General features: G+C 33.1%; 2 protein-coding genes across 2 annotated transcripts in view; one reads left to right on the top strand and one right to left on the bottom strand.

The window, feature by feature from the left end:
- LOC108686058 overlaps positions 1–25,614 on the top strand; it is a 229,839-nt gene that overhangs the window by 35,272 nt on the left and 168,953 nt on the right. The gene's annotated exons all lie outside the window — the stretch shown is intronic.
- Positions 16,487–18,046, bottom strand: LOC108686059. The gene is made up of 2 exons (XM_018191123.1): positions 18,005–18,046; positions 16,487–17,291 (listed from the first exon to the last, which is right to left on the bottom strand). The coding sequence occupies exon 2, from the start codon at positions 17,289–17,291 to the stop codon at positions 16,647–16,649; it is 645 nt and encodes a 214-aa protein (XP_018046612.1). The 5' UTR covers positions 18,005–18,046; the 3' UTR covers positions 16,487–16,646.

Genomic DNA, 25,614 nt, shown 5'->3' with positions numbered 1-25,614 from the left:
CACACACACACACACACACACACACACACACACACACACACACACAAACACACACACACACAGAGCTCAAAGGAAAGATCGAAGATGAAATTTCAAACAACTAGGTAATTTGATTTTATTTCGTTCTAGATATTAATAAAAATTAATCGGTACCGTTGAATTAAGTTTCGGCAGTTGAAATTAGATCTCTCTACAATTAGGAGAAAGCATGACTTTTGATATACTTCATATACACGTAAACACGTGCGGAGCTTTCTTACTGCTGAAATGATCGGTATATATGTATCGACTTTCCAGCCGGACGTTCACGCTCGGATATTAATTGAACGATTGCCACTCTTGGCTACTCATTATACGCGCTTTAATTCGTAGCCAGCGGAGCTGGCTCGGCGCGACGCGACGTCGCGTCGTACTTGTATTCCGGCCGAATGATCGTTCTCGTTTGCTTGCCGAGACTCGCGCACGAGCGCAGAACGACGCGAGCCGAGCGGGAGATTCGCGCGGAAACCCATTACACGCCTTGTAATAAGCACTTTAATGTGCCGTCATGCCACGCGCACGTTCAGGAAGATTTTCATACGTCGAGAGATAAAACATAATGCGGTAGTAAAGCTGAGATCATCAGTGAAGTAATTAGATCGATATTGCGGCATCTTTTTACTGCAGAGTGATAAATCCTTCTTCCTAACATCTCTAGAAGCTCCGAGTAATTTATCGTCTATTATATCTTGCCATTTAACATGAAGCTAAGATGAGATAAGAAGAAAGGCGGCAGTCATAAAGTAATCGATATTGTGATCGAGCGTATATAGAAAAATTGCGGAAAATCAAATAATAGTGGTAATTGATCTGTCGTTTTTGTCGGAGTGATAGACGGGGAAGCTGCAAGTAGCGAGGAATACGTGAAGTGAATACCTACGAACGACGCTCACAGTGAAAGCGTAGCAGTAGTTCCCGTTCTGATTGATTGTCAAGGAGATTGAGTATCTCGGATTTATCTTATGTATGCGCGAACGACGCCGCGTAATGACGCGGGCGCGTTGCAGCACGTGTACGAGCGAAATTATTCGCGCCGCGTATGTACATGATTATACCTTATCGTGCGAAAATCGGCTTCATCGACGACCTGTCGGATTTCCCATTAATGTCTGCTTCCCGACGGAAGGCAGATATACCATTACCGTTGACGCCAGGGCGACAGTGCCGATAGAGTACCTTCCATATACGACATTCATATGAAATACATATATGTATTTTCCTTCTTATTTACTCTCCCATTGATTTTACTTCCTGTATATGGAAATGTTTTGTTTACCTCACGAAGACAATCTATTATCTATGTTGCGCAGTTCGGTCTAATTGGTCGAGGATTTATGCGGTCGTGAATCCATGAAGTTCTCATGAATCCGGAAAGCACAACGAAAGTTGTAATTGGAGAAATAATGACCCAGTTGTGGGCGTGTGGAATCTATAGCTGTTGGTGGAGAAAGTATAACATATATGCGTTGCCGACACTACCGCACGATCGCCGGATGATTTCCACACACTGAGAGATTTTCTATGTATTCTCGCACTTGCTCGCACTCCGTGAGTCTCGATCACGTCGGAACCGCGCGCTTTTCTCGCTGTATTTCCCCGCGACGGGAGATAAATCAGTCGAAAAGCGAAACACGTCGCGCATTAAATTTCATTCGTAGCTCGATTTGATTTATGAAAATTAGTACCGATTTTTTCCTACGTTGAACGAATACACGTTGCATTCGCTGCACGCAACTCGAATCAATCTGCGTCGCGAACCTATTATTCAACGCTGCCGCGGTCATTGGCGGCACAAACGCGCCGCGATGTGGCAACGTGATGGTACAATCCCGATGATGTTTGCTTAATAACAGGAAAATTTGTATTTTTCATGAACTTTTGATAAAACTTCAGTGAAATAATTGCAACGTTTAATTGATTGCATCATGTTTATTTGTTGTCATCAACGTGCGTTCAAAGAAGATTACGTTGTGTAATGAAAGATTTATAATTAACAATTAAATCATGTTTGTAAACTTTGTCCATCTTTTTTCGAAAATGATTTTGAATAGAGCTTTAATAACAGCTCATTTTCATCAAACGTTTCTTTTTCTACGAATGGATGGAGCTTTTTCAGAATCATGGGATGTATCTTATATTGACAGCCAGGCTATCTTTCACGGCTGAAACCAGTTTGTACTATTATGAGCATCATTGTTTGCCTAGACCGGTCAGGCACATGTCAGGCAATATCAATATAACTCCCGCGGTACTATATTACCACTTCAGAGCTTCTATTCCTGTGAAAGTATTAAATTGTATGTTTATTCTAACAACAATCCACTGACATAGGGATTGTGAAAATCTGAAAAAATGTTACAGACGTAAAATTTCATGTGTAATCAGTTATTAAAGATACATTACAACAATTTTTCAAGTATAATTTTGTAATATTACATAATTATAATCATTTTAAAAATTATATTATGTAATATTTTAAATTATGTTATATAATAATCTTGAAAATTGTTTTGAATGAAAAATATTTATAAAAATGTTATTTGAATGCGATAATTATTATTGTTAATTTTAAATTGTAATGACTAAAGTTATTTATTCACGAACAACAATATGTCAAATTTAAATTAAGTATAATTATGTAAGACCTTCCAGACATATGTATAGTCAAAACAGAGAATGACGAAGTTGATAGCTTTAATTGCAATTACCTTTGTGCATATTAGTGGAACATATGAATACGATATAATGATAATCTGGATGAAACTCATAATGAAAATAGAACGAATTTTAATTATAAAACCTTCGAGTGAGATTTATTAGATGGCAATTAAAAACTTTTTCGTAATCAAAATTCCCGCAGGGATGACTGATCCGCACAGTCATTTGGGCTTAGCAAACCCACGGACCCGAGCTCAATATATTGTGGACACATCGCATACATCCACATATACAGTTAAACATTGCATACAACCATGCATTCTTGTAATAAGGCAATAAATAGTTAAAAAGAAATTGTAATAAAATTTTACATCGTATATTTTCAATTTATTGTATATCTCGTACAATGGTAGAAGTTTTTTATTATTTGCAATTATGCAAATTTTTTCAAAACTGTTGTGATGTAGAATATTATAAATATTTATGATATTTTTTTTAAATCTCTGTGAAATTTTTAAAGTTTTTTAAATAAAACAGATATAAAAAAAGAGACGGAATAATTATATAAAAAATTTGAATATGTAAAGCAAAATTTTTATCTTCTAGAAATAGTTATTTTAATAAAATTACATTGTCGATATATTATAAGTTTACGTTGTAAATTTATAGTAAATGTGAAATTGCTGCTTACAATGAACAATATTTGATTTAGTGTCAGTTGATCACATTTTTATTTCTGTATAGTTTGAATTATTTAGGATATTAAGTTTATTAAAACAAATTAACAAGAAATTAGACATAAGCTATATGAAAAAACATATGATAAATCATAATAATTGTGAGTTAAAGCCTATAAAACTGTCAAATAATTTATTAATAACAGATTTTGATCCATATTTAGTTATAATACCACGTTACAATTAAAAAAATTAAATTTTCCCTAATTAATCTTGTTTTATACAATCTATCGGCAAGTTAAAGGAGACTAAGCATATGTTGAATTTCGAGTAGTCAATTGTCATTGAATAAATAGCCTGAGGATGCTTTTGTAACAAGCAAGCATTTAGTCCACCTCATTGACTCCCGATTTCTCCTCACGAAGAAGACTCTTCTCATCGATCTTCGCTCGTCGTATTGCAACACCAACTGTGTCATTATAGACCGAGCGGCACTCGTAAAGGCCGAACGTATCTCTTACATAGCGCGTGAGACGCGAAAGGTGCGTACACATGTGTGCGTGCCGCTGTCGTTCCGTAATGGGTCGGGGTCGACGTTTAGGGCCTATCGACCGTGCGATTTCCGTTAAATCGGCAACAAAACTTGAATAGACCATTTGTGCAGTCGCACAACAGACACACAGTATGTTGGAGACTGTACACTTACGGAGGATGAACGATGACACGATTAACCTATTTACGTATCGATCGGCGAGGTCTTTTATTTGCCTCGTTCCGGTTCTAGCGCGTGTCATACACCCACAATTGCGAAAGAGGTTTAATTATTCGCAATATATTCTTTGTAGACGAAATACATTTTAGGTGCTCTAGAAAACAAGGAGTCAGTGACGAGAAAATATGTTAATCAGTTATTTTTTACTTTAATCCAGAGTTTTAGTTCAGTGCTGACTATTAGTGAATCTAATATACCCATTCAATATTATATTCTTCATGTTATCTGATTTGAATTATTATTAAAATAAACATAAATATTTTTATACGTACGCACGCACACACACACTTTTTTTGTAGATGAGTTATATCATTTTAGTTTCTTGAAATTCGTACCCTTTACTCAACATAATTCAAATGGATTTTATAGATCGAGTGTCAGTAACTATGTTACAAATTTTGACGTCCTTCAACTCTGGAGAGTTAACATTATATTTTTTTATTTTAAAGATGAGTTGAAACTTTAGGACTCATTTATGCTCTTGTATATACCGAATAATTAATTCGTACATTGAATGAAATGTATCAAGATTGCTGACACAGGTAGCTTTAGAAGTTGTTTGTTTAACATATAGCGATGTTATAATCAGAGAAACAAACGTTCAGATAAAGAAATAATTTTTACTCTCAACGGCGGACTGTAAACGCTATTGTTCATATTCATCAAACATTGCTACGCGGATCAATAGTGATTTATAGCAATTTTGTGTGTACGATATACAATTTAATTTGCCCTGCTCTCATAGTACACAGACCTCGCAATATACATAATATCGCACCTTGATATAAATTGCACGAAATTAGTACGGTGCGAGTATCATACAGCATATCGAGACTCATATTTCATGAGCGATTCGAGAATTTGCTATATGTTCGTTAATATATGTATATGTACATATCGTGATATGCGGGAAGTGGTTGAACGTTTAGCGCCATTTCAACATTTCTGTAATCATTTTGTGCAAAGTGCGATTTTCCATGAAACTTTCACTTTCGTTGCTATACAATAATTTTATCATGTTTTTAACCGAATGATTTTCGATTAAAGTGACACTTGATGCATCTCATTCACGAGTTCTCCGTAATTAATGAAACTAAATAATTGACATTAATTGGTTTTAATTTACGATAATGATGAATGCATATTGTAACTTTCATCAATAAAATTTCATGAAAATTTAGTAAAGTATATTTAAAATAGAGATGCAAATTTAGAAAAGATAAAGAAATTAAGAGAATATCTAAAAAAAAATTGATAATTTTTTTTAAATTTTAAATCTGAATGCATTTTATTTTTATAAATAATTGATATGCAATCACGTAAAACGTTTTACGTTTTATATATTCTCATATGAATATGTTTTATACGACGGGAAGTAGTGCATAATCTTCTCTTCATTTTACACAGCATACCCAATTTATTCTGTTTCGTTGTAGTATTCGTTGCGAATTAGTCGAAAAGAATTTTCGCCGGCAACACGCATCTGCTGCAATCGTAGCCACGCAACGGAAGTCGTTAGTACGGAAGATGGGGCGCGCGCGAAAAGCGAGACCCACATCTGTCCGCAAGACTTTTAATTGCATAATTTGCGGCATAACTTACGCGCCGGAGCGCCGTTTGCCGCTCGCATTCGTTTTATTTTTCGAGCGAGGAAGCTTATCTTTCGCTTCCACGTGCCTCGGGACTTGTGGCGGAGTAATTAAAAGTCCGCCGTCGTCAATCAGAGCCTTTTCTGCCCCCCCCCCCCTCCGCTGTCGCCTAAGGGTGAGATAGAAAGGTGAGCCTCGCCTCGCCTCGCATTGCGTTGCGAAAGTTCGAAGTTTCTGCGAGCTTTCGCGCTCGCGAAAGTTTCCAAATGAACACTTTACAGGAGGAAGCTTACGGAGTGGATACCTCATTCCATGGTAATTTAAAACTGTGCGAGCTTTTTGCATGGAGTACCATTCTTTCATCAGGTTCGCTAGAGAACGATGTTAGCTTTCAAATAAACGCTTCGAATGAATAATCTCGGCAACGATAATTTGGTGACAGATTACAAGTTGAAGTTAATTTCAATTTATTTCATCGTTTACTTATTATTAATAAAATTAACTACTTGAGATATCGCTTATATAAAAAATGCATTAAAATTAGCAAATTATAATAGTACAACTCTCTGGAGACAAAAATTATACAAATACTAATTTGAAACTGAGAAGTATATTATTATAAATGTAGTCTCTATGAAAATGTGTAGAAAATGATGGAGCATAAGTAAGTATCAACGTAAATATCGTGAGATAACTCTGATAATAAATAATATATCTCCTTCAAGATCCACGATAACTCGCGATCTCAAATTACGCGTTCATCCCGGCGATTATAATACGGTCCATTAATGTGGAAATTGCAAAATACGATAAAGCAGACGGTGCACTATTAGCGAGGCAACTCTCTCTTTCTCACATTATGTAGTATCGGTGAAACGTATTTCCCTTCATAAATCGATCTCCTCTAAAATTAAGTTTTATATGCGAGGAAGGTATGTTCATGCGTTAATATCGACAATATATATACCGCGCATCTTGGGAATTGCTTTTTTCCGGCCTTTCAAATGCTTGTCAACAGCTAAAAGTCAACAGCTATCATATATAATGTATATAAAATATTGATAATATTATATAAACATAAATCGTACCTATTTATATCCTGTCTATATTTCTATAATATAAATCTAAATAGTGAAATCGCATTTACGGTATAACTAACTAATGAAAATATATTATTAACAAATTATATAAGAAAGATATATAAAGAGCTTTACTAACTGTTGAAATTTCATGAATAATATTTATTTTTTTTATCGACTTTATTAAGATTTTACTTGAAGATTTTACTCTGAAGATTATATTTGAAGATTTTACTCTTCTACCACAAAGTTTGGAAATTGAAAAATTGAGCAGCAATTTCGGTTTTTCCGATAAAAAGTTGGCCATAAATTTCTCGAAGTAAAATATTTTTCAGTCTCATTTTAGTACATCCTTTACACATTGGTACGGCCATCAGGGAGGGATTCCGTTGCGACCGCGGGAAACGGAGATAATCTTCTGGCGTCTTCTCCGCGTGGATTTTCACGATGGAAAATGGATCCGCGGTGAGCGCGTTTAAAGTGCCCCGGCGCGGCTATTTGTCTTCGTTTTGCCACGTTCACGCACTGATAGGCGGTGCCATTAATCATATCGCCGTGGAACATATACACACATTATATACTGCAGCACGACTCGCGCATCCACTCGCTCGCGCGTCGATACGCGTTATTATTATATGCGCCGCTGAACGCGAGTGCGAGTGCTGACGCGCGATGGATTAATTGCGTATCACGTCGTCACGGCGATTATAATATCTCGGTACTGGCCGGCTTGTGCAGAGTCGGCCCCGGGCGATATTCTGGCAGTGAACGCGCGCGTTAGATGAATAATAAATTTAATTCGTCATGTTGTGCGATGATAACTGCCAAGTTATCGAATCTACCCTCGCCGTTTTCACTGCATCACGAAAAATTGCTGTGACTAGTCAATTGGCGTGGCGACATGCTTCTCCGTCGCGTGCAACGCGATCCTTCGGCCGGAAAATCGATTCACTTTCGAATTAAGGTGCGATAACGAAGGCGTGTTTTGACACGCGCGATAAGACAGCGGATATTGATTGTGTATTGCATCCGCCCACTTCAATGTACTCCTTTTTTGCTCCTTTCTATGTCTGTAAGTACACTGTTGATTTTATAACGATTTCCTATTAGATGTTTGTTTTGTGATTTTAGCCAATTCCATATTAAGTTGTATCGAATTATTATTTCTCATTACATAAGATAAATATACTAGCGGCCAGTTAATGGACATGGGCTAGTTGGACGGAATAACAGAAATTTTAAATATTAAGCTTTTAATGATATACAACTCTAATAAATTTGTTTTTTATAAAAACTTAAGACGAATTTATTTAGAGTACATATCATTAAAAGTTTATTATTAAAAATTTTTATTATTTTGTCCAATAATTAAGTCATGTCTACTACTGATACATTTGTCAATTCTGAATTGTTTTCAGTTAAAAAATATTAACTATAAATTAAACAAGGAACTGATATATAAGTTAAATCTCTTTTGATATTTAAATATAAACATGTTATGATTTCATATTAATTATTACAATATATTCTTTATTTTTTTGTTGTTTATTTTTTTTGGTATAAAAAAATTGTTAGTGATAATTTCTTAATCGCATAACATATTTTTGCATTAAGGAAATCTTGAAATGATGGAATTATTGATATTATAGATTAAAAGTTCTCTGAATTGCATTGAGAGAAAAATGTGGCATTGCGAAGCAAATGTTACAACATTGTCTTTGATATTTATTAGTTATGAAAAAATTTGATTGTAAAAAGATGAAGTACACATTTCAGTGATGATGAAATATGTGTCATTAATTGTAAAAAAATAAAATATAGATGATTTATTTGCTATGAAATTTTATTTTGTATTTAAATAAAGATTTATTTTAGTGAAATAAATATATTTCTCACATATAAATTTTTGGATGTTTTTTTCTCAGTTGGCTGTATAGATTGCAAAATTCTTTTATACAATTAAAATACTCGCAGGAAGAGGTATACGAGATGATTTATCGAGATAATAGAAAAAAGTTAAAAAATTGCAATGCTATTAAATTTTTCGGTTTTCTTATTAAATCTCATCTTATTATACCTCACCTTTTTTTACACGTATTTGAATTGTAAAAAGATTTTTACATTATAGCCAAAATTCAGGAAACTTTTTAACTTGTAATGTCAATTTCTTAAGAGTTTATATATATAATTTATACCCTTGATTGATCTCTTTGTGATTAGAGCAAACTAAATATTTCTTACCATAAAAGAGAACATAACTTTACGGGTATTTGCTTTTGCTTACGAAAGGCTCAATCATGAGCCGGCTTATGCTCTAACGAGAACGTATCGTCCGTAAAGTCACGTAGTAAAGAAGTGGCAGCCGTTTAGCAATTGCTCAAAGTTCACGGTTCCATGGCAATCGATATTATGCGCGGCGTTGCTAAAACAACTGCGGCGCACGTTCGGGTCGTCGCACCTTCCGGTCTTAGGCTCTCTTCCTACTCTGGCTCCCTTCGTGTTGGATAATGGATGAGACCCGATATTTACATATTTTTCCATGTTCGTGCCGTGGAGACGGGTAGGTCAGGCGAGGCACTGCCTAGCACAAAGTTGCACCGAACTTGCCTCTGTCTATTCATCTATTTCGGTTTACTCCATATCGTTTGGTGCATCATAAAGGCAGGAAATTTTGACGTGTGTCTCTCATGTGCGTGTAAAATTAGGACAGTTCGAAATCAGAGTTGTTTGTAGCGACGTAAAAAATTTTATTCTTTATTTTTAGCTCGTTTATATTAGCTAATTTTGCATGTGGTACCATTTCGTTTGTTTTCGGTAATTATATTGGTGAATGTCTCAAATGTCTGATTTTATTAGAGGCATTTTAAGTTATTTATGAAACCTAAGTTATGTCTATTTTATGACCGCTACTCCAAAATGACCCTGTAAATCTTTTAGTCTATAACCAAGATTCTTTCCCACAGTAAAAATAAAGTGTTGCTTTATTTTTGTATGTTGATACATACAAAACAAATTTATTTATATTATATATTTTGATCAATAAGTTTAATTTATATAGTTTTAAAGTTGAAAATTTTCTTAAATTTTTTTTGCTTATGAATAATTCTAGTTTATAATTATATTTTTATTTCATATATAAAATATCTAAACTGTCTGTGGGATTTAATTTTAATTTAAAAAAAATTAAATTATCAGAGACTTTCGAGCTGCTATATTTAATTATTCTTTCCTTTTTTAAATAAAATCGTAATGCGATGTTAACAGTGTTTTATTTTTATTGAAAAATTTTAAGATTTGAAAAGCACTAGATAAATTCATATTTTATTTGTCTTTTGTCTACATCCTGAGATCTTTTATATGAAGTACCAAAAGCTTGTGCACGATAAGCTAGAAATGTTGGTTTTATTGTTCTTTCTCCTCTCTATCATGAAAGCGGAGGTAATCTACATCAGACCGGAATAATGGAAAATTGTTCCGGCTACCCGAGCTCTGCCGTTGGTGTTCCTACAGCCTTCGGCATCCGTTATGTAGCAGAAGAACAAGGTTAGGCTGGGCGACCGTCTGCTGTCCTGGCGACGGGGTGAACGGAGGTTACTACCCTTGCAGACGCGGGCGTACTCCGACACTATTTTTCACGGTCGCCTCTCACCACTTTCTCCATTACCGGTTTTCCAACACTTTTTTGCTACTTCCGGCGGCAACGCGTTCCCAAAGATGAAAGACGAAAGATACTCTGTTAACACTTACTCTATTCAGCGTCCATCTTATCTTTCTCTCTCTCTCTCTAAAGTAGTCTCTCTACATAATAAATCTTACTTTTTTCCACAATATTATATGTGTGAGCTGGTTAAAGTAAAGCACTCAATCAGCATTTTATTTTGCATCTTTATTAATGTGTCTACGTTTATCTTTTAAATTAAATAATTACATTTATCTTTTTAATGTAATTAATCTTCGTCGTTATGGCAAATTTTATACTAAATATTTACAATTTATTGTAAGGAATATGTGCTCTTATTTCTTAGATTTCTGTAATGATTTATTCTTAAAACAATTTTGATAAGAGAAATATGATATGAAATTCTTATATCTTAATTAAAATAAAACAAACATTTTTTTATATGTATGAATGCACATTTATAGAATCATTGTGCTGAATTAGAAATGATAATAATAAAACAAATAGGAAGATCGACTTGCCAATTGCATTTGAATGCTAAAATTACATAGAAAAATCAACTATATAAAAATCTTGTTTATGTCAATACAGAAATATCAATTGAAATATTGATTAACGATTGCTGATTGCTATTTAATGATTAATACTCTGCGCATAAATGCAGTGCTTCTATTCAAGCGGAAAGTTTCAGGTTTCCTCGCGGATGGTGGCAGGGATGTCTTGGCCAATACGGAAGAGGATATCAGTAAACACAGAGAGAAATACGGCATATTGTCATCGTTTGATAATTATTCCGGTATCGAATGTCACGCTTTTATCTGCTTCCTCTCCGATATTTCGTCTTCGCCACAAAAGTCCTGCGAGGGCCATCTTTCCAGTTTGTTCGCATTGGTGAGGGCAATGTTCGATAATGTATTCAATCAATATAAAATCTCCTTCTTTATATTCCAGAAACGATACATTATTGCGTAATGAAAGCAATAATGGTGATTTGTGATAGATAAATCTGACGATTAGATTAGATTCATATTGAAAGTTTTTCTTTGTCCTATCAATCGATATCGCTTTCACGCTATTTCTTTTCTGAGATCTCGAGAAGACGAAAAATATCGAAGACGAAAAATATCTTCCGATTACTTCGCCTCCAATATTTATTTCATGAAAGACATCTGCTTCGATAATCTCACACATGGAAAGGAAAAAGTTAATACACGGATTTCGCTTGTAATAAAAAATATGTTTCATAATATGTTGTTCCCATATTGGATACCTCCCTGATGATTATTCTGTCTGTACGATATTTCAAGATTGTATCTTTGGTAATAAGCGCAAGGAACAGAAACAAAATCATCCTTCCGATGTAACGAAACCAATTTCAACTAATGCGTTGTTACCATATCCAGCATTGTGCTTTCCATCATTTCACGTCTGATATTTTGAGACAGACATACATTTGCAAATGTCTGAATTGGAAAAAGAACGAAATAGAGCTCCAATTAAAACCTTCCGTTAAGCGAACTTTCATGAAATTCTTTATTGTTATTCAATGTAAAATATAAAATATATATCCTATATTTTTTTGTATCTAAATCGCGACAGATAAACATTTTTAATGATTTTGAATATAATTAAATTTTCAACTGTTTAATTAGAAGAGTCTACGATATTTAAGAATTAAAAAAAAGTTCCTTATTAATTTCATGTCGATTAATGCACACAGCATTTAATATAAAATATCTTTTGTATAACTCTCTCTCTACATCGCGACAGGAAAAAATTTTTAATGAATTTTACTCTTCGAATATAATTAAACTTTTTATTTTTCGTTAATATACTTATTATTATATTGATCTAGCGATCAAAAACACATTTCTACTAATTTCATATTGATTTATAAATGCATACAATATTAATTATATTTTAAGAAAAATTTTCACATTTCTCAAATAATATAAACAAATTTACGAAAAATTTTAAACAAAAATTATAAGTAAAACTTGTACTGAAAAGCTGTATCAAAAAGCTGTATATTGTGATAGCTTTTTGATTCTGTTTCTGAGAGAAAAATTCTGATCGATCCAGAGACGTTTTCTTTTTTTAATAAAATCATGATGAGATGAAAATTCATCTCAGTTTTGGATCCATTCAGAGCGAAAGCGGTGTACGCACCCCGGATGCATCGTCGGCTGGATGCACGGATAGCCAGGCCACGGGGAAACCGGTGTTGTGTATGTCACCGAAAGAGATGGTGGGGGTCGGCCGGCCGGTGGTTCTTGATGGTGGGGAGACCGCAGCCAGGGTTTCCGACCGCGTCGGCGGCGCTTAAGTCTCCGATGCGGGGGCATTGCCGTCGTGGCCGCGGTACGATCCGATTCGACTGCTGTCTCTCAGTGCGCGCTGCTCTTCCTTTCGCACGTGTCGACGATCTTCGTGCCGAAGGAATTTTTTTTTTTTACCTCTTTTTATCTGCCCTTTCCTGCGCGAGAGATAACCCGCGTGGCGATATCAGTCGCGCAGATTCTCGCGATTCTTCGCAATTCTTCAGTGCTACGAGGGCTACGAGTGCGATGATGGACTCATGAGAGATAGTGTGCGCGTGTGGTGATCTGAGGAAAAACGCTTCTCTCTCTCATCATTCGCGATCATCGCAATTATGCGCTGACGAATAAGGGGTGGTTCCCAAAAGGGAAAATCTTAAGGGATTACGTCGTCATGACACGCGATCGCGCGTGAGGAGTTGATGTAGCGTGCGAGAGGAACGACGTAGAACTGAACATTCCCTTTTTTTTTTTCATTCGAGTTGCACGTAAGTCGTGCAAGGCTTTTAATATGCATGTCGAGGGTACACTTAACGCGTAGTAGTAGTGCGTCGGTGTTTTCGGAGCACGGTTCATTCACAACGAATAGTGAATGAAGGACGATCGGCTTCGTGTTAGTGAAGGCAAAACAGTTTTGTCGTAGGTCAGTCCTGTAAACGAGCGCTGTCATTCCGCTTCATTGTTTGACGCACTTTCGATCGATCGGGATGCCTCATTTCTCATTTTGCGCCGAATATTGAACGAGGTTGAATCAGAAAGCGTGATAACAAAATTGCGAAAATTTGACGAGATCGTGAGCTCTTTCCGTTTTGAATGAGTTTTTCAATCGGTTTAAAAAAACGTTAGTGTTTCCTTTGATTATCTGACCGGTGTCATTTTATCACCATTCTATTCAGTGCTAATTATAAATCATCTAGCGTGTGAGACTGAATTATTTACATCTTACGTGCACAATATACACTATTTGAGATTGGACCTCGTGACTAGCATCCTCGTGACAAGTGTCAATTGTACGTTGTGAATGAGACTCAGCTTGTAGTTTATTCCTAAGTGCTACGAGCAATGCGAAGCTTATAAGTTCTGTCGCTTATAAGTGCCACGTTAAGTACGCGGAGCTATTACTGGGATTATAAAAGCGTTTCTCACGTCTGGGTAAGAATTAACGAGTGTTTAACACTTATGCATGTAATACAAATAACTAATAGCAAAAATATATGACGGTTGTATTGTACTCTTAAATAAATACGCATTAATTGATAAATATCTACATAAATGCCGTTCTTAATTATTTTATTAAAATCATATATTAAAATAAAAATAAGCTTAGAAAGACACGATTTTTATTGGATTTTTTTTGCAATATCCTCTTATTATTATTTTACATGCACAATATATTTTATAATTTAAATCATGATAATTAATCATAGTCTATATTAAAAGATGAAAATTAAATTTTAATGTTGTAAAGGATAATTTAAGAAAACGTACATTACACTATTTATTTCCAACATAAATATTCATTTATGCGCAATGTCTCATACTGTTCTGATCTAATGAGAATTGTAAAGGAATAAGATACATTATTAAACCGAACAGACAGTGTTGCTATTGAATTTTAAGACTCGATTGCACCGACAGGTTGAGAGTTAAATAAGTCCTGCTTTTCGATTTCCGTCCCTTTCATGATTAAAATATCACTGATAATATATTAGGTGTAGAAAAAGAAATCCATTATTTTTCCATTCAATTTCATGCAAAAATAATGGATTTCTTTTTACTACACCTAATATATAGAAGAGAAAATATAATTATACAAAATAGCGTGAATATTGCTGGTACAATCGTTAATTCAAATCAATTTTAATAGAATTTTCTGATGTGTACCACAAAGAGTCTTCAAATGTGTCGTGAAAATTGTAGAGAAGATAAAAACAAACGAAAAAATTTAAAAATAAGTTAAAAAGCGAATGAGACAGAAGATTGTGAAAATTATCTAAATTATGTTGTGTTTACTCTCACGTGAAGTGAACCAAAGTGATATCATCATTGCATTAGAATTATTATTAAAAGATAAAAAATAAAAATGTTAGAATTTTACTTTTTATTTCTGAATCGTCGTGTTAGCGGCGTGTACATCTATTGGTGTACTTTGAGAAATTTAACTTATTTAATGCGAAGAAGGTTAAAAAATGCTGATTTACAAATACTGTATGTAATGTATGTAGTACAATCAAGTGATAAATTTCTTTTTGTTGCACCAGTTCTATATATGTCTTCATCCAGATGAAATTATTTTATTATTGTGATAAATATGTAATGCGTTCTTTAGATCCACCCTCAATGAATATCACTCATTTCTATCGCAAAGTAGCGGTTGTGCGAGAAAGTCGATCATCGTTCTTGCAGTTTGAGCACACGCACGATCCGCGGAGAGTATATACCTCCCGCGGCATCTCGCCAACCTCTTTCAACACGGTTAAATATTAGCGGGAAAGACCGGTGCGCTACGATAAATTCTAGCCACACGACACGCCAGCGCGCGCCGGCTCGTAAATCGGCCCCGCGCGACATGTATACTTCCAGGCATCATTAATTAAAAGCCACGCTCGTTGCCTAGTATCCTCTTGTCCTTTTCTTGAAGATCGGCAGTTTCGTGACATTCTTGTGAAATATTTGAACTTAGATTTGTTGGTATTTACCCACGTAACGTAAGATTCTTGAGATTGATCACGTAATATTTTCAGAAGCGAGAGAGCTACTGGCGACTAAACAGTGACAATGTTTTTCCTTTTTACATAATGTTAATCTTTTCTAAATGTCAGTGGCGGTCTTCGAGTTTTGTTTGATACATTCGTCGAGATTAATATTAAAGTTATTATTACTAACAAGTAATTATTACTAAATTATATTACTAATTAGTTAGCGCAGTTATGGTTTTTTATTAACATATTTTACTTACCGATTAACCGTTTTTCATGATTATTTATCTTCAATGATTATCTTTATAAATCATTGCAGAATGTAATAAAAGATATGTTTTTTTATCAATATGTTAACGTATTTAATTATTTCGATAACATTAAACAAATATAAATTTTTGATGCCTGGTTATATTGATTTCAAAATCAATTAAGTTAAATTGATTAAATTTCAGTTTGATCATATTATAATTTGATCAATACTTTATAATAAATAAGAACTTAATAATATCTGCAATTTTTTTCTGAATTTTTGATGAATTATGTAAAGTGCGAATTAGTATTTAGTATGACATTTGTCGCTGCATCACGTCATACAGTTATTATTTTTGAACAATTTTCGTTTTGAAAGGGGAAAAAAGATCTTTTTTTTAATGTTATATTGGGCAAAGGCAAAAAGCGGATAATTATGCAAGAGAGGGAGAAAAGGACTCATCCCAATCTTCCATTCACGACGTTACGATCACGCGAAAACGAGTTTGGCAAGTCGGTTGCTTGAGTATAATCTTGCTTATCTTGGTTTGGCCTGATCGGGCGAGAACGATTTGGAGCAACGTGAAAAAATACGTCGCGTGATATGAATGGTCGAGTTATTTGAATAATATCCAATGTATTCTTCCATCGCACGTAAATCAAGAAAAATTATGAAATATAAGAAAGGGGGGAGCTCTCGGAGCTCCATTAAAAAAGAAAAATGTAATGTAATATGGGATTTTTATTTATTACTTTGCACAAATGAAGAATATAATATTATGTAACCGGATAGTCTTTAATATTTATGAGATAGTAATTTTGAAAATACTATTGGCATAATTGTGATAATAAAAAAAATTGTAACGTTGATGTTCGCCTGGTAATTAATAAGTGGGAATTTTAATGCCCCAGAGAGACTCCAACAAGTTCTTGATCTTTATGAGATCAATGCCTTCAGTTCTAGCGTGTGTCAAAAGCTCCTGGAATATAGGGTTATTGTAAACCTGGTTGACGAGTTGCTGGAAATTATCGGATTTCAATTGCGCGACCAAATCGGCGAATGCTGCAGAGGTCTTGAGCTTCTTCTCATACAAATCCTTAAGCTGTTGTTGAGGCAAAACGTTCAGAATGTCTTGAATATATCCATTAATTCCACCGGTAATATATGTGCCGAAGTAGGAGGGCGCGGTAAGAGGAGGGAGCTTGAGAGCAGAGTTCAAGTCGTTCACCATCTTGTAAATGTCAATACCGGCATTATGAACGTAATCCATAAAAACTTTAACTTCAGGCAGAGCTTCTACATCTTTGACTAGCTGCTTAAATCCCTCAGATCGGAAGTATTCGATCATTCTCTGGAAGTCTTTATCTTCGGTAAAGTATTGAAGAGTGATTTGGATTACTTTCTCGGCAGGTATAAGATCTATGAATTCTTGGATGTCCTTATGGAGGACATAACCTCTTCCGAAATTGGGGAGCTCATAGGCGGAGGCTGTAGCCACGAGGGCTAACAGTGCTAGTGCGAATTTCATCTGTAAAAATAAATAATTTTGTTGAGATTATTGATACACTTGAAAATTACATTATATTTACATATTATATACGCAATGTATGTATATAATATAATGTAATATTATATAATCTTATATTTATTATATTTTATACGAAATATATTACGAAATATTTTATACGATTATATATGAAATATATGTTCAAACAAAATTTATACAAAAATTATGTTACCACAAACAAACTCTTAATATGACATTTGTAGTGCATTGATAAATATTGGTTGAATCAATTATTTTGATTTTGTGAAATTTTTTATAGAAAAAGATTACAAACACTATTCAATTTTTATTATATACTATCAATCAAACTATACTATTCGAAAAAATTTCAATTAATATTAATTTATTTAAAATATATTATTAATTGATTGAATTAATAAAATAAATCTGTATTTGACGATAATTGGATGAATAAATGCGGTAATTGAAAAACGGTAAAATAAATTAAAAAATTATAATTATTCACTTAAAATTTTTTTATTTATTTCTTTTGGTTTATGTATTTGAGAACCATGTTTTTGATAACAGTTTTATTTATTTTTAAAAGAGACAGGAAGTAAATGTATTGTATGATTTATCATATTACTTAATGTTTGTATGTGCAATTTAATATTATACTTAAATACAAAATGTTTAATTTGATCTATTAATAATTATAATCTATTGATACTTACTTTTGAAATGTTACTGACAGTACTTCTACTTGTGATCTCGCAACTGATGCTTGACAATTTTCGCTGCTGTCTTTTATACACGAAATTAAATCTTATTTCTTCAATCTGTAATGATAAGATTATGCATTATCGAGTACTCGATTTGAAGACAAAACACTTTTAAGATTATTTTGAAAAATTACACAATTTTATTGTTGATTTTAGATTATGCTGTCAGCTTTATAATGGATTATTAATTTTGTAATGGTTATGCAGTTGCACGCAAAATAATAATTACTCTATAAATAATGCTAAGAACACTTGGCTAATGTTCGAAAGAATGGCAATTAATATACTACATCCGATTTATTATGATAAATCGTAACAAGATATGTTTAGTATTTTTAATATTATTTTAGTTTTATTATTTTATAGAAAATTTTATTTAAAATCTTGCTTCTGAAAAGAGAACTTTTCTTAAAGTAATTAGAAAATAATGATTGGATTTATAATGTAGAGAATATATATAAAAGAATAAAAAATAAATAATTGATATTAATCTAGAAATAAAGACAGAATCTCTTTACATTTTTATATTTTCGTAATATTTTCCGCCCAATAATTAAATATATTGAAACATACGCACATATTTCTTTGTATAATATAGAATTATCACAAATTAATTTTACACATATTTTTTTACATATTTTACATAAAGATTGCACAAATATTGATAAAATCAGTTTGTACTTATCTTGCAGATCGATAATGTGCACGTGTGTTATCGAGCGAAATTAACCCTTGTCCCTGTCACAAATGAGTAATAAAAATTTCCGCTAAATCAAGTATTTAATTTCAAATAATATCGTGTCTCGTTCAAAGTTTTGCTATTTGTGAGAAATATTTTTTTATTTATTTTAGCGTAGTTCATATTTTTGAAATATCTTTTTCCGTTTTTTCACGCACACCGACCATCGTATTTTTTTTATAGCGAGTGCCCTAAGCAATATCTTTTCTTTTTTTAATTCTCTCGCATATTACGTTATTTGCCATGAACTATCATTGCATTATAGTGTTTCTGTTTCGTGCTTTACACACACCAATTCGCATACTATTAATCGATTGAAATCTGAGACCTATCGTTATTCTTTCTCCATTTGTTACACTATTCACGATTTGAAATTCATAGAAATACGAAGCTTATCATTTGATAAAAACGAGATTTATCTTTATAAATCTTTTGAATCTTCAATAATAAATTTGAATCTTCAATAATAAATTTGCTGCTTGAAAAAGACCTATTTTAAATCGAATCGTTTTCGATCTTTCGCGAAAATCAAGATTAGTATTTCTAAAAGAAAATTCATAGAATAATACTCAAGCTAGCAATAATTCGCAAGCGTGAGAAAATGCCCCTTGTGCGTCATCGCGATGAGGAAATGGTCTTGCCTATTCCTTAATCGTGTCTTGATCATGTAGACTCGATGTTCGATCTCACGCCTCGTCGATCGCCGATTTTAGATGCTTTAGTTCCGCTTTCGTTATCGCTGCGGGCGTGAACTCGTGTTTCGTTAAATAGAATTAAGTAGAATAACGTTATTCCCATCATAAAAGTAATTTTTTGGCGATTAAGTCAGGATTCATAAGATTTTTTTTTTATTCTTGTACTTTCTGAACGCACACAATGCAATAAGTTGAAGTGAAACAAACACATATTTGTTTCACATATTGTACCGTGTGTACTAATTTAGAGAATGCAGAAATAAAAAAAACAGACAAGATCTATAAATTGTTTCGATTCCAAAAAAACAATTGCATTAATAAATTATATGTTGTACTATATCAGGCCAGTTCAATCATGAATTAATTCATGATCATGATTAATTAAATTCAGTCATTCTTGAATTATATTATATTAAAATCTTTATATATCGAAGAAAATATTAATTAATACTTTTTATAATACATTAAATGTATTTGGCACGTATTTAAGAAAGAATAAATTATTTTTGTGAAGTTTATCTGTTGCATATCCATAACTGTAATCCATATGATCGTTAATCTTATCGATAATTAAATCCATAATACTTGTAATCTATACTTAAGTATTTTCTGCGTTGTTGGACGATGTCCATTATGTCAGTGTTACGAATCGCTTACGCGAGAGATCTTCTGCATTTTCAACGTTATTTATATATTGTCGATTAAGTAATTACGCGCTTATTCTCTGTTTTTTCATGAATTTCTTTGCGAATCCTGGTTTTGATCATTATTAAATATCATTAATGCAATTTACTGTTTCATCGTGCATCAGTGTCACAGTTAATTTGAACGAAAATATTATCGATGTGGACTCGTTGTATCAATCTTTTCTTCACTATTGATCATTTTTATCGATCTCGTTTACTTGAAGTTTTGATCAATTACTAAGATGAATAATATTCAACATTAAGAAATCGATGTAATTTTAGTGAATTCAAGCTTTGCCATACTTTAAACAATTTATATATATTAATATGTTATACAGTAATACAATAATATAGTTTATAGTTTTATCGAGTGAGACTAAAGAAAAGTTTAAAATTAAAATCAGGAAATATTTGAAGTGATCTTTAATTTAGAATAAAATATTTGAAATTTTCATTTCATTTAAACGTCGTCGATACTTAAAGCAATGTATATAGAATTTAATATTTATTGAACATTAATTGATAAATGCTTGATTCATTTTAAATATAAATTTATTAGGCTATTGTGCTCAAACTTTTAGTTTTGCCATTAGGTGAAAGTTGACAATTAAATTTTTTCGAAGAAAGTAATGCTTTTACAACGTTTATTACATTATGTATTGAGCTTGACAATGTCTGGCTATGGTTATATACTCTTGATTATATACCGCTATTCGACGTTCAAGCACTTTGTGCGGTTCAAGTGCTCCAGTATGCATTTGTTATGCTAATCTAGGGCAATGTGCTCTTTACTCCGTCCGACACGGTGAGACGAGCACATCAATCTTTCAAAAAGAATGACGTAACGGCTCTAAAATCATTTTTTTCCGCCTGCCAGTCTCTCCCTCCTCGCTTTGCATCGCTGCTTAAAATGCATGCGTCGGTTTGAACATGAAACGGGGTTTAGGTTTTAAGTTTACTAAAAGTTGATTTGGGTCGTTCTTTTTCTTTCGTTTCGTGGCAGCGAAGCGACTCTCGGCCGCGATTTAAGAGTCGTAAAGTCAGCCATGCCAGAGTTCGTCGAAAAAATGAGAGCTGAAAACCACCATCAGCGGAAGAAGCCTTCCGCGTCCAGAAGTTTAGCGAAATTGCACCGGGCTGATGACTGTAATTACTGACGAAATTAAACTCGTTCCGAGAGCATTCTGCGGGCCGATCTTCCCGACTGCAAAAAAAGTGATTTAAAAAGCGAGGCGAGAATTAAACAATTCCTTTCGCGAATGCACAATAAAACGTGCATTGTATTCGCGCTGGATAGAAACTGGTAGAAGTTTTGCGAACTTTATCGTCGTTTTTTATCCCCGCCTTATGCAAGAATACTTCAGACGACTTCATCGTCTGGGAGGTTGGGAAGTTTGAGTCGTTGCTGTTGCAATAAAATCGTGGGTCAGTGGTCGATGCAACGTCGTTGTTGCCAGTAAAAATGAAGAACATTTTGAGAATCATGCAACTAAAATTTAATCAAGCAAGAGCTTTCTAGATTACTGTTAGAGAGCGAAAGCGTCCCAGGAGATCGAAACCGACGACCATTTGGTATTCTACGAGACATTGTCTCGTAAAGTAGGATCTTTTTCGATGCGGGCGGAATATTAGAATTGAGTAATCAGAGAAAATTAATTAAAATTTGATTAACTTAGAAATCCTCCTTAGATACATAATTGATATAAAATCGAAACATATTGTATCTTAAAGGTTTCTTTAAAATCTTAAAAGTTTGCATTTAGAAAATTATTCATATATTATAATTTTGTATATATAGAATATATTATATGTATAGATATTGTAGATATAAAGAATTATATAAATAATCGATATAGCGAGATAGAATTTTACATCCGTGAATGAAGTTGAAACATTTATGATTATTTGTTGTTTTTATTACTTAAAAATATTATAAAATTGAATATGATTGATATAATAATCATTGATTATAACAAAAAAATTTGAGACATATCCTTTTATCATTGAAGAGTTGCATGTGCATGGTTCATTCAAACGTAATATATATCCTGCTGGAAGATAGTCTTTAGACATTTGTTATCTTTATTGATTTATTAGTTATTTAATTATTCATACTTTATTCCGTGAATTTTTCACGTTTTAGCTCGTTTCATTTGCGTGTATTATTTTGCATAACTTAAATAATTATACAATTAAAATCCGAAGAAAACGAGAGCATTGTTTAATATTGATTATTTCTGTGTATCAAATAATATTGTAGAAAATTTAGAATTGAAAAAATTTATTACGATATGAAAACTATTTTACAGTTTAGAATTTTAAATTTATAAAATCATTAATACATTAAATATTAAAAATATTGAAAATTTTGAGTAGGTTGATCCAGCAATACCGATCTCGAATAACTTTCTGTCGATGACTTATTAAGCCTACCACCCGTAATTATTTTAGTGATATCCGGGAGTTATGACTTTGTCGTCAGAGTGATACACGACGACACCCGCGATTGGCAATTCCGTTTGCATATAATTGCACAGGAAGGAGACAGCATCATAAATAATTTTTGTACCGCTTTTTCGTCGTCGTATTAATTTGCGATTAATCTTCGAGGCGAAAGTCGAAGCGAATGTCGAGCTCTACTTTAACTTGAACGTGTTAAAAAAAATGCACGTTCGTAGCCGCTCGTGTTAATGCTTTTCTGGAGAACTACAAGTGTAATGAATGCTGAGCAGTTATAATTAAAGTAATGATCAACGACATTAATGCTGTCATAAACGATATGAGTTGGAACTCGTTTCAGCTGCTTCGATTTTCCCGCATATAAGATCTGCAGATTGTGTTTCAATTATTTCTATGATTTATTTAGATCAAGCTAAAAAAATGTACAATAATGGCAGCAAAGCATTCCGATAAACAATTTCTTCTGTCCATTTCATGTGTACATTGTTTCAATTTTCAGTTGTTTGTATAATAGAATATACATTCATTTTCAGCGTTGGATATTTATGAAAGTTTTATCGTTAAATAGGGATTCTATTATAAATGTATATAAAATATTTCAGAATTTTATATAGCAATTTAAACTAATTTTATTGCAGTTTCGAGATGAAATTATTATAATTTGAAGAATTGATACGCTTAAATAGAGAAATGGAGAAATTTTATCTCCAATTCAAAATTTTGTAGGATTATTATAGAGGAATTTATATTATTTAGACAATATATTCAAATTATCCAAGAAAGTATAAGAAATATTAACATCATTTATTATTTTACCTAATTTTTTAGTATTAAATTTTTCCCTAAAAAGTATCCCTATTCATGAAACTAATCATATAATAAATTTTGTTACTTGTTTATATTTCTAGAATGTAATTTGCCTAAACTCTTGATATATCTTTAACTTCATATATATAATTAAACTCCAATATTTTAGTGTTTAGAATTTACCTCGGAAATAATTTTCGTTAGATATGGAATGCACTAATTTATATCCAGACTAATGATCGACATCATACGAGCGGAATGTTTGGCACGGGCCATTATTATCTTTTTCTACATAACTGCGCGGCGAAACGGCGATATCTAATCCGCGCGACCGGCTGATTTCGCGGTTGTCGGCGCACGTGGCGATATCGACGTGTCCGCGGGCGCGCTCGATGATATTTACGGCGCTCTTTGCATCAAATATGGTGAGATCGGGCGAACGCACGAGGTATATACGTATCTCGTTTCGAGCTTTCGATCGCGGGCCGATCGTTTCTGCGATTTTTCTCAACGACGTTGTATCGCGTAACGAACAGGAGCGACCGCGGTCGCCACGAATGTTACAGTATGTGCACTAGACGTGCGTGCGGAATGCGTACGTGCGTGGCGAATACCGCGTACGCACCCGTCGAATCGCGAATCTTGCGAAGCAATCTTTACTGCGAACGATACCACAGTAACGATACCACGCACTCATCCGGTGTGTTGCCCGCGGGTTCGCGTAATATCAACGGTACGAATTATCTAACCATACGAAGGTACCTTCGGTTTATCGAATGATTTTTTTTTACGCATAATATATACGCGAGTTATAAGAAAAAACTTTCCATGTATGTTGAAAATTGCATTTCGATGTTATCCTTTCCAAAAGAAGCATTAGTACTACGTAACGAGAGAGAGGGGGAGGAGGAGGGAGGGAGGGAGGGAGGGGAGAGAGAGAGGGAGAGAGAGAGAGAGAGAGACTATGCGTGGATACATTGAGAAAAAATGTTCTAGCTACGATAGGGATTCTATTATCCCTTATCAAAATGCCATTCTGGCATTGAACATTCTTCTGTTAATTTAATTAGTAGCATTAGTAATAATTCATTTATTATTTGTATATTAGTAATTGTGTTATTAAAACAATTAATAATTAAAAATTAATATTATTATCATATTAAAACTAGAGAGTTAATAATTTAATACCGATATAATGTTATAATAGATATTTCATATATATTAATGCGTACATTTTACAGGAGAATATTACATTTATCAAAGTATTAATTTTCAATATTAGATACGAATTGAATGTTGATTAACAATTTTTGATGCGTTAAATAAAAAATAAAAATTATGCATTATCTTTAGATATTTATAAATTTCATTTAGGATTTAAAAATCATAGCTAACGTATAAGTATTCAAGAATTCGTCCTGAATTGTTTCTGCGCATATATGTCGAGATCGAGATGACGCAATGAATGCTTGCGCAATATTTCTCGGATCGACGACATAAATGCACGCTAGAGCAGCGATTGGTGATGATATGTGCGCGAGTGCTACGCAAAATATTGCACGGTATATTATTGTAAGCATGACACGTTATGTCGTATCAATCAAATTGGTTGATTCACGATTGAATTCGAATGTCAACGCCGTCTGTTTCTCTCTCTCGATGCTTACAAGATTATTTTTATCGATTGAAAGAAGTACATTAGTTGTATTTGAATGCTATTTCATTTATTATAAGTTTAAGTTATGTTTAGAGATCATTGACTCTTTATAAGCAGTAATAATAATATAAAATAGACACAACGTATAGTCATTTTTTTGTTAGAGCAACAAAACTGTCTTTATAATAGTGATATATAAGTTCTTTATTATTAATATTAAATTACACTTTATATAATTCTCTTACATAATTATACATTGTTATAACGTAACAATGCAAATGTCTGTTGTTAAGTATTTGATCTACAACAATCATATTATTATTTCTGATATGACACATGCATTATAAATATAACTCGATAAATTTTATTTTCAGCGTTTTATTATTTTATTTTATTTTGTTCTTTTATATATTTACTTCCTTTTTCCTTTTCTACTAAGAAAGATGAAATACTTTTTTTTTATAATTTCTTCATTATTAAAAAGATATTTTTTATTAAATATATAATATAACTTTATG

Source organism: Atta colombica, unplaced genomic scaffold (genome assembly GCF_001594045.1).
Source record: "Atta colombica isolate Treedump-2 unplaced genomic scaffold, Acol1.0 scaffold163, whole genome shotgun sequence".
Taxonomy (NCBI): Eukaryota; Metazoa; Arthropoda; class Insecta; order Hymenoptera; family Formicidae; genus Atta; species Atta colombica.
The sequence above is the reverse complement of the archived record's forward strand: the minus strand, read 5'-3'. Positions and strand labels throughout refer to the sequence as shown.

What these genes read in the sequence shown, in the direction of transcription:
- LOC108686059 (XM_018191123.1), bottom strand. Translation starts at nt 17,291, where the DNA reads ATGAAATTCGCACTAGCACTGTTAGCCCTCGTGGCTACAGCCTCCGCC.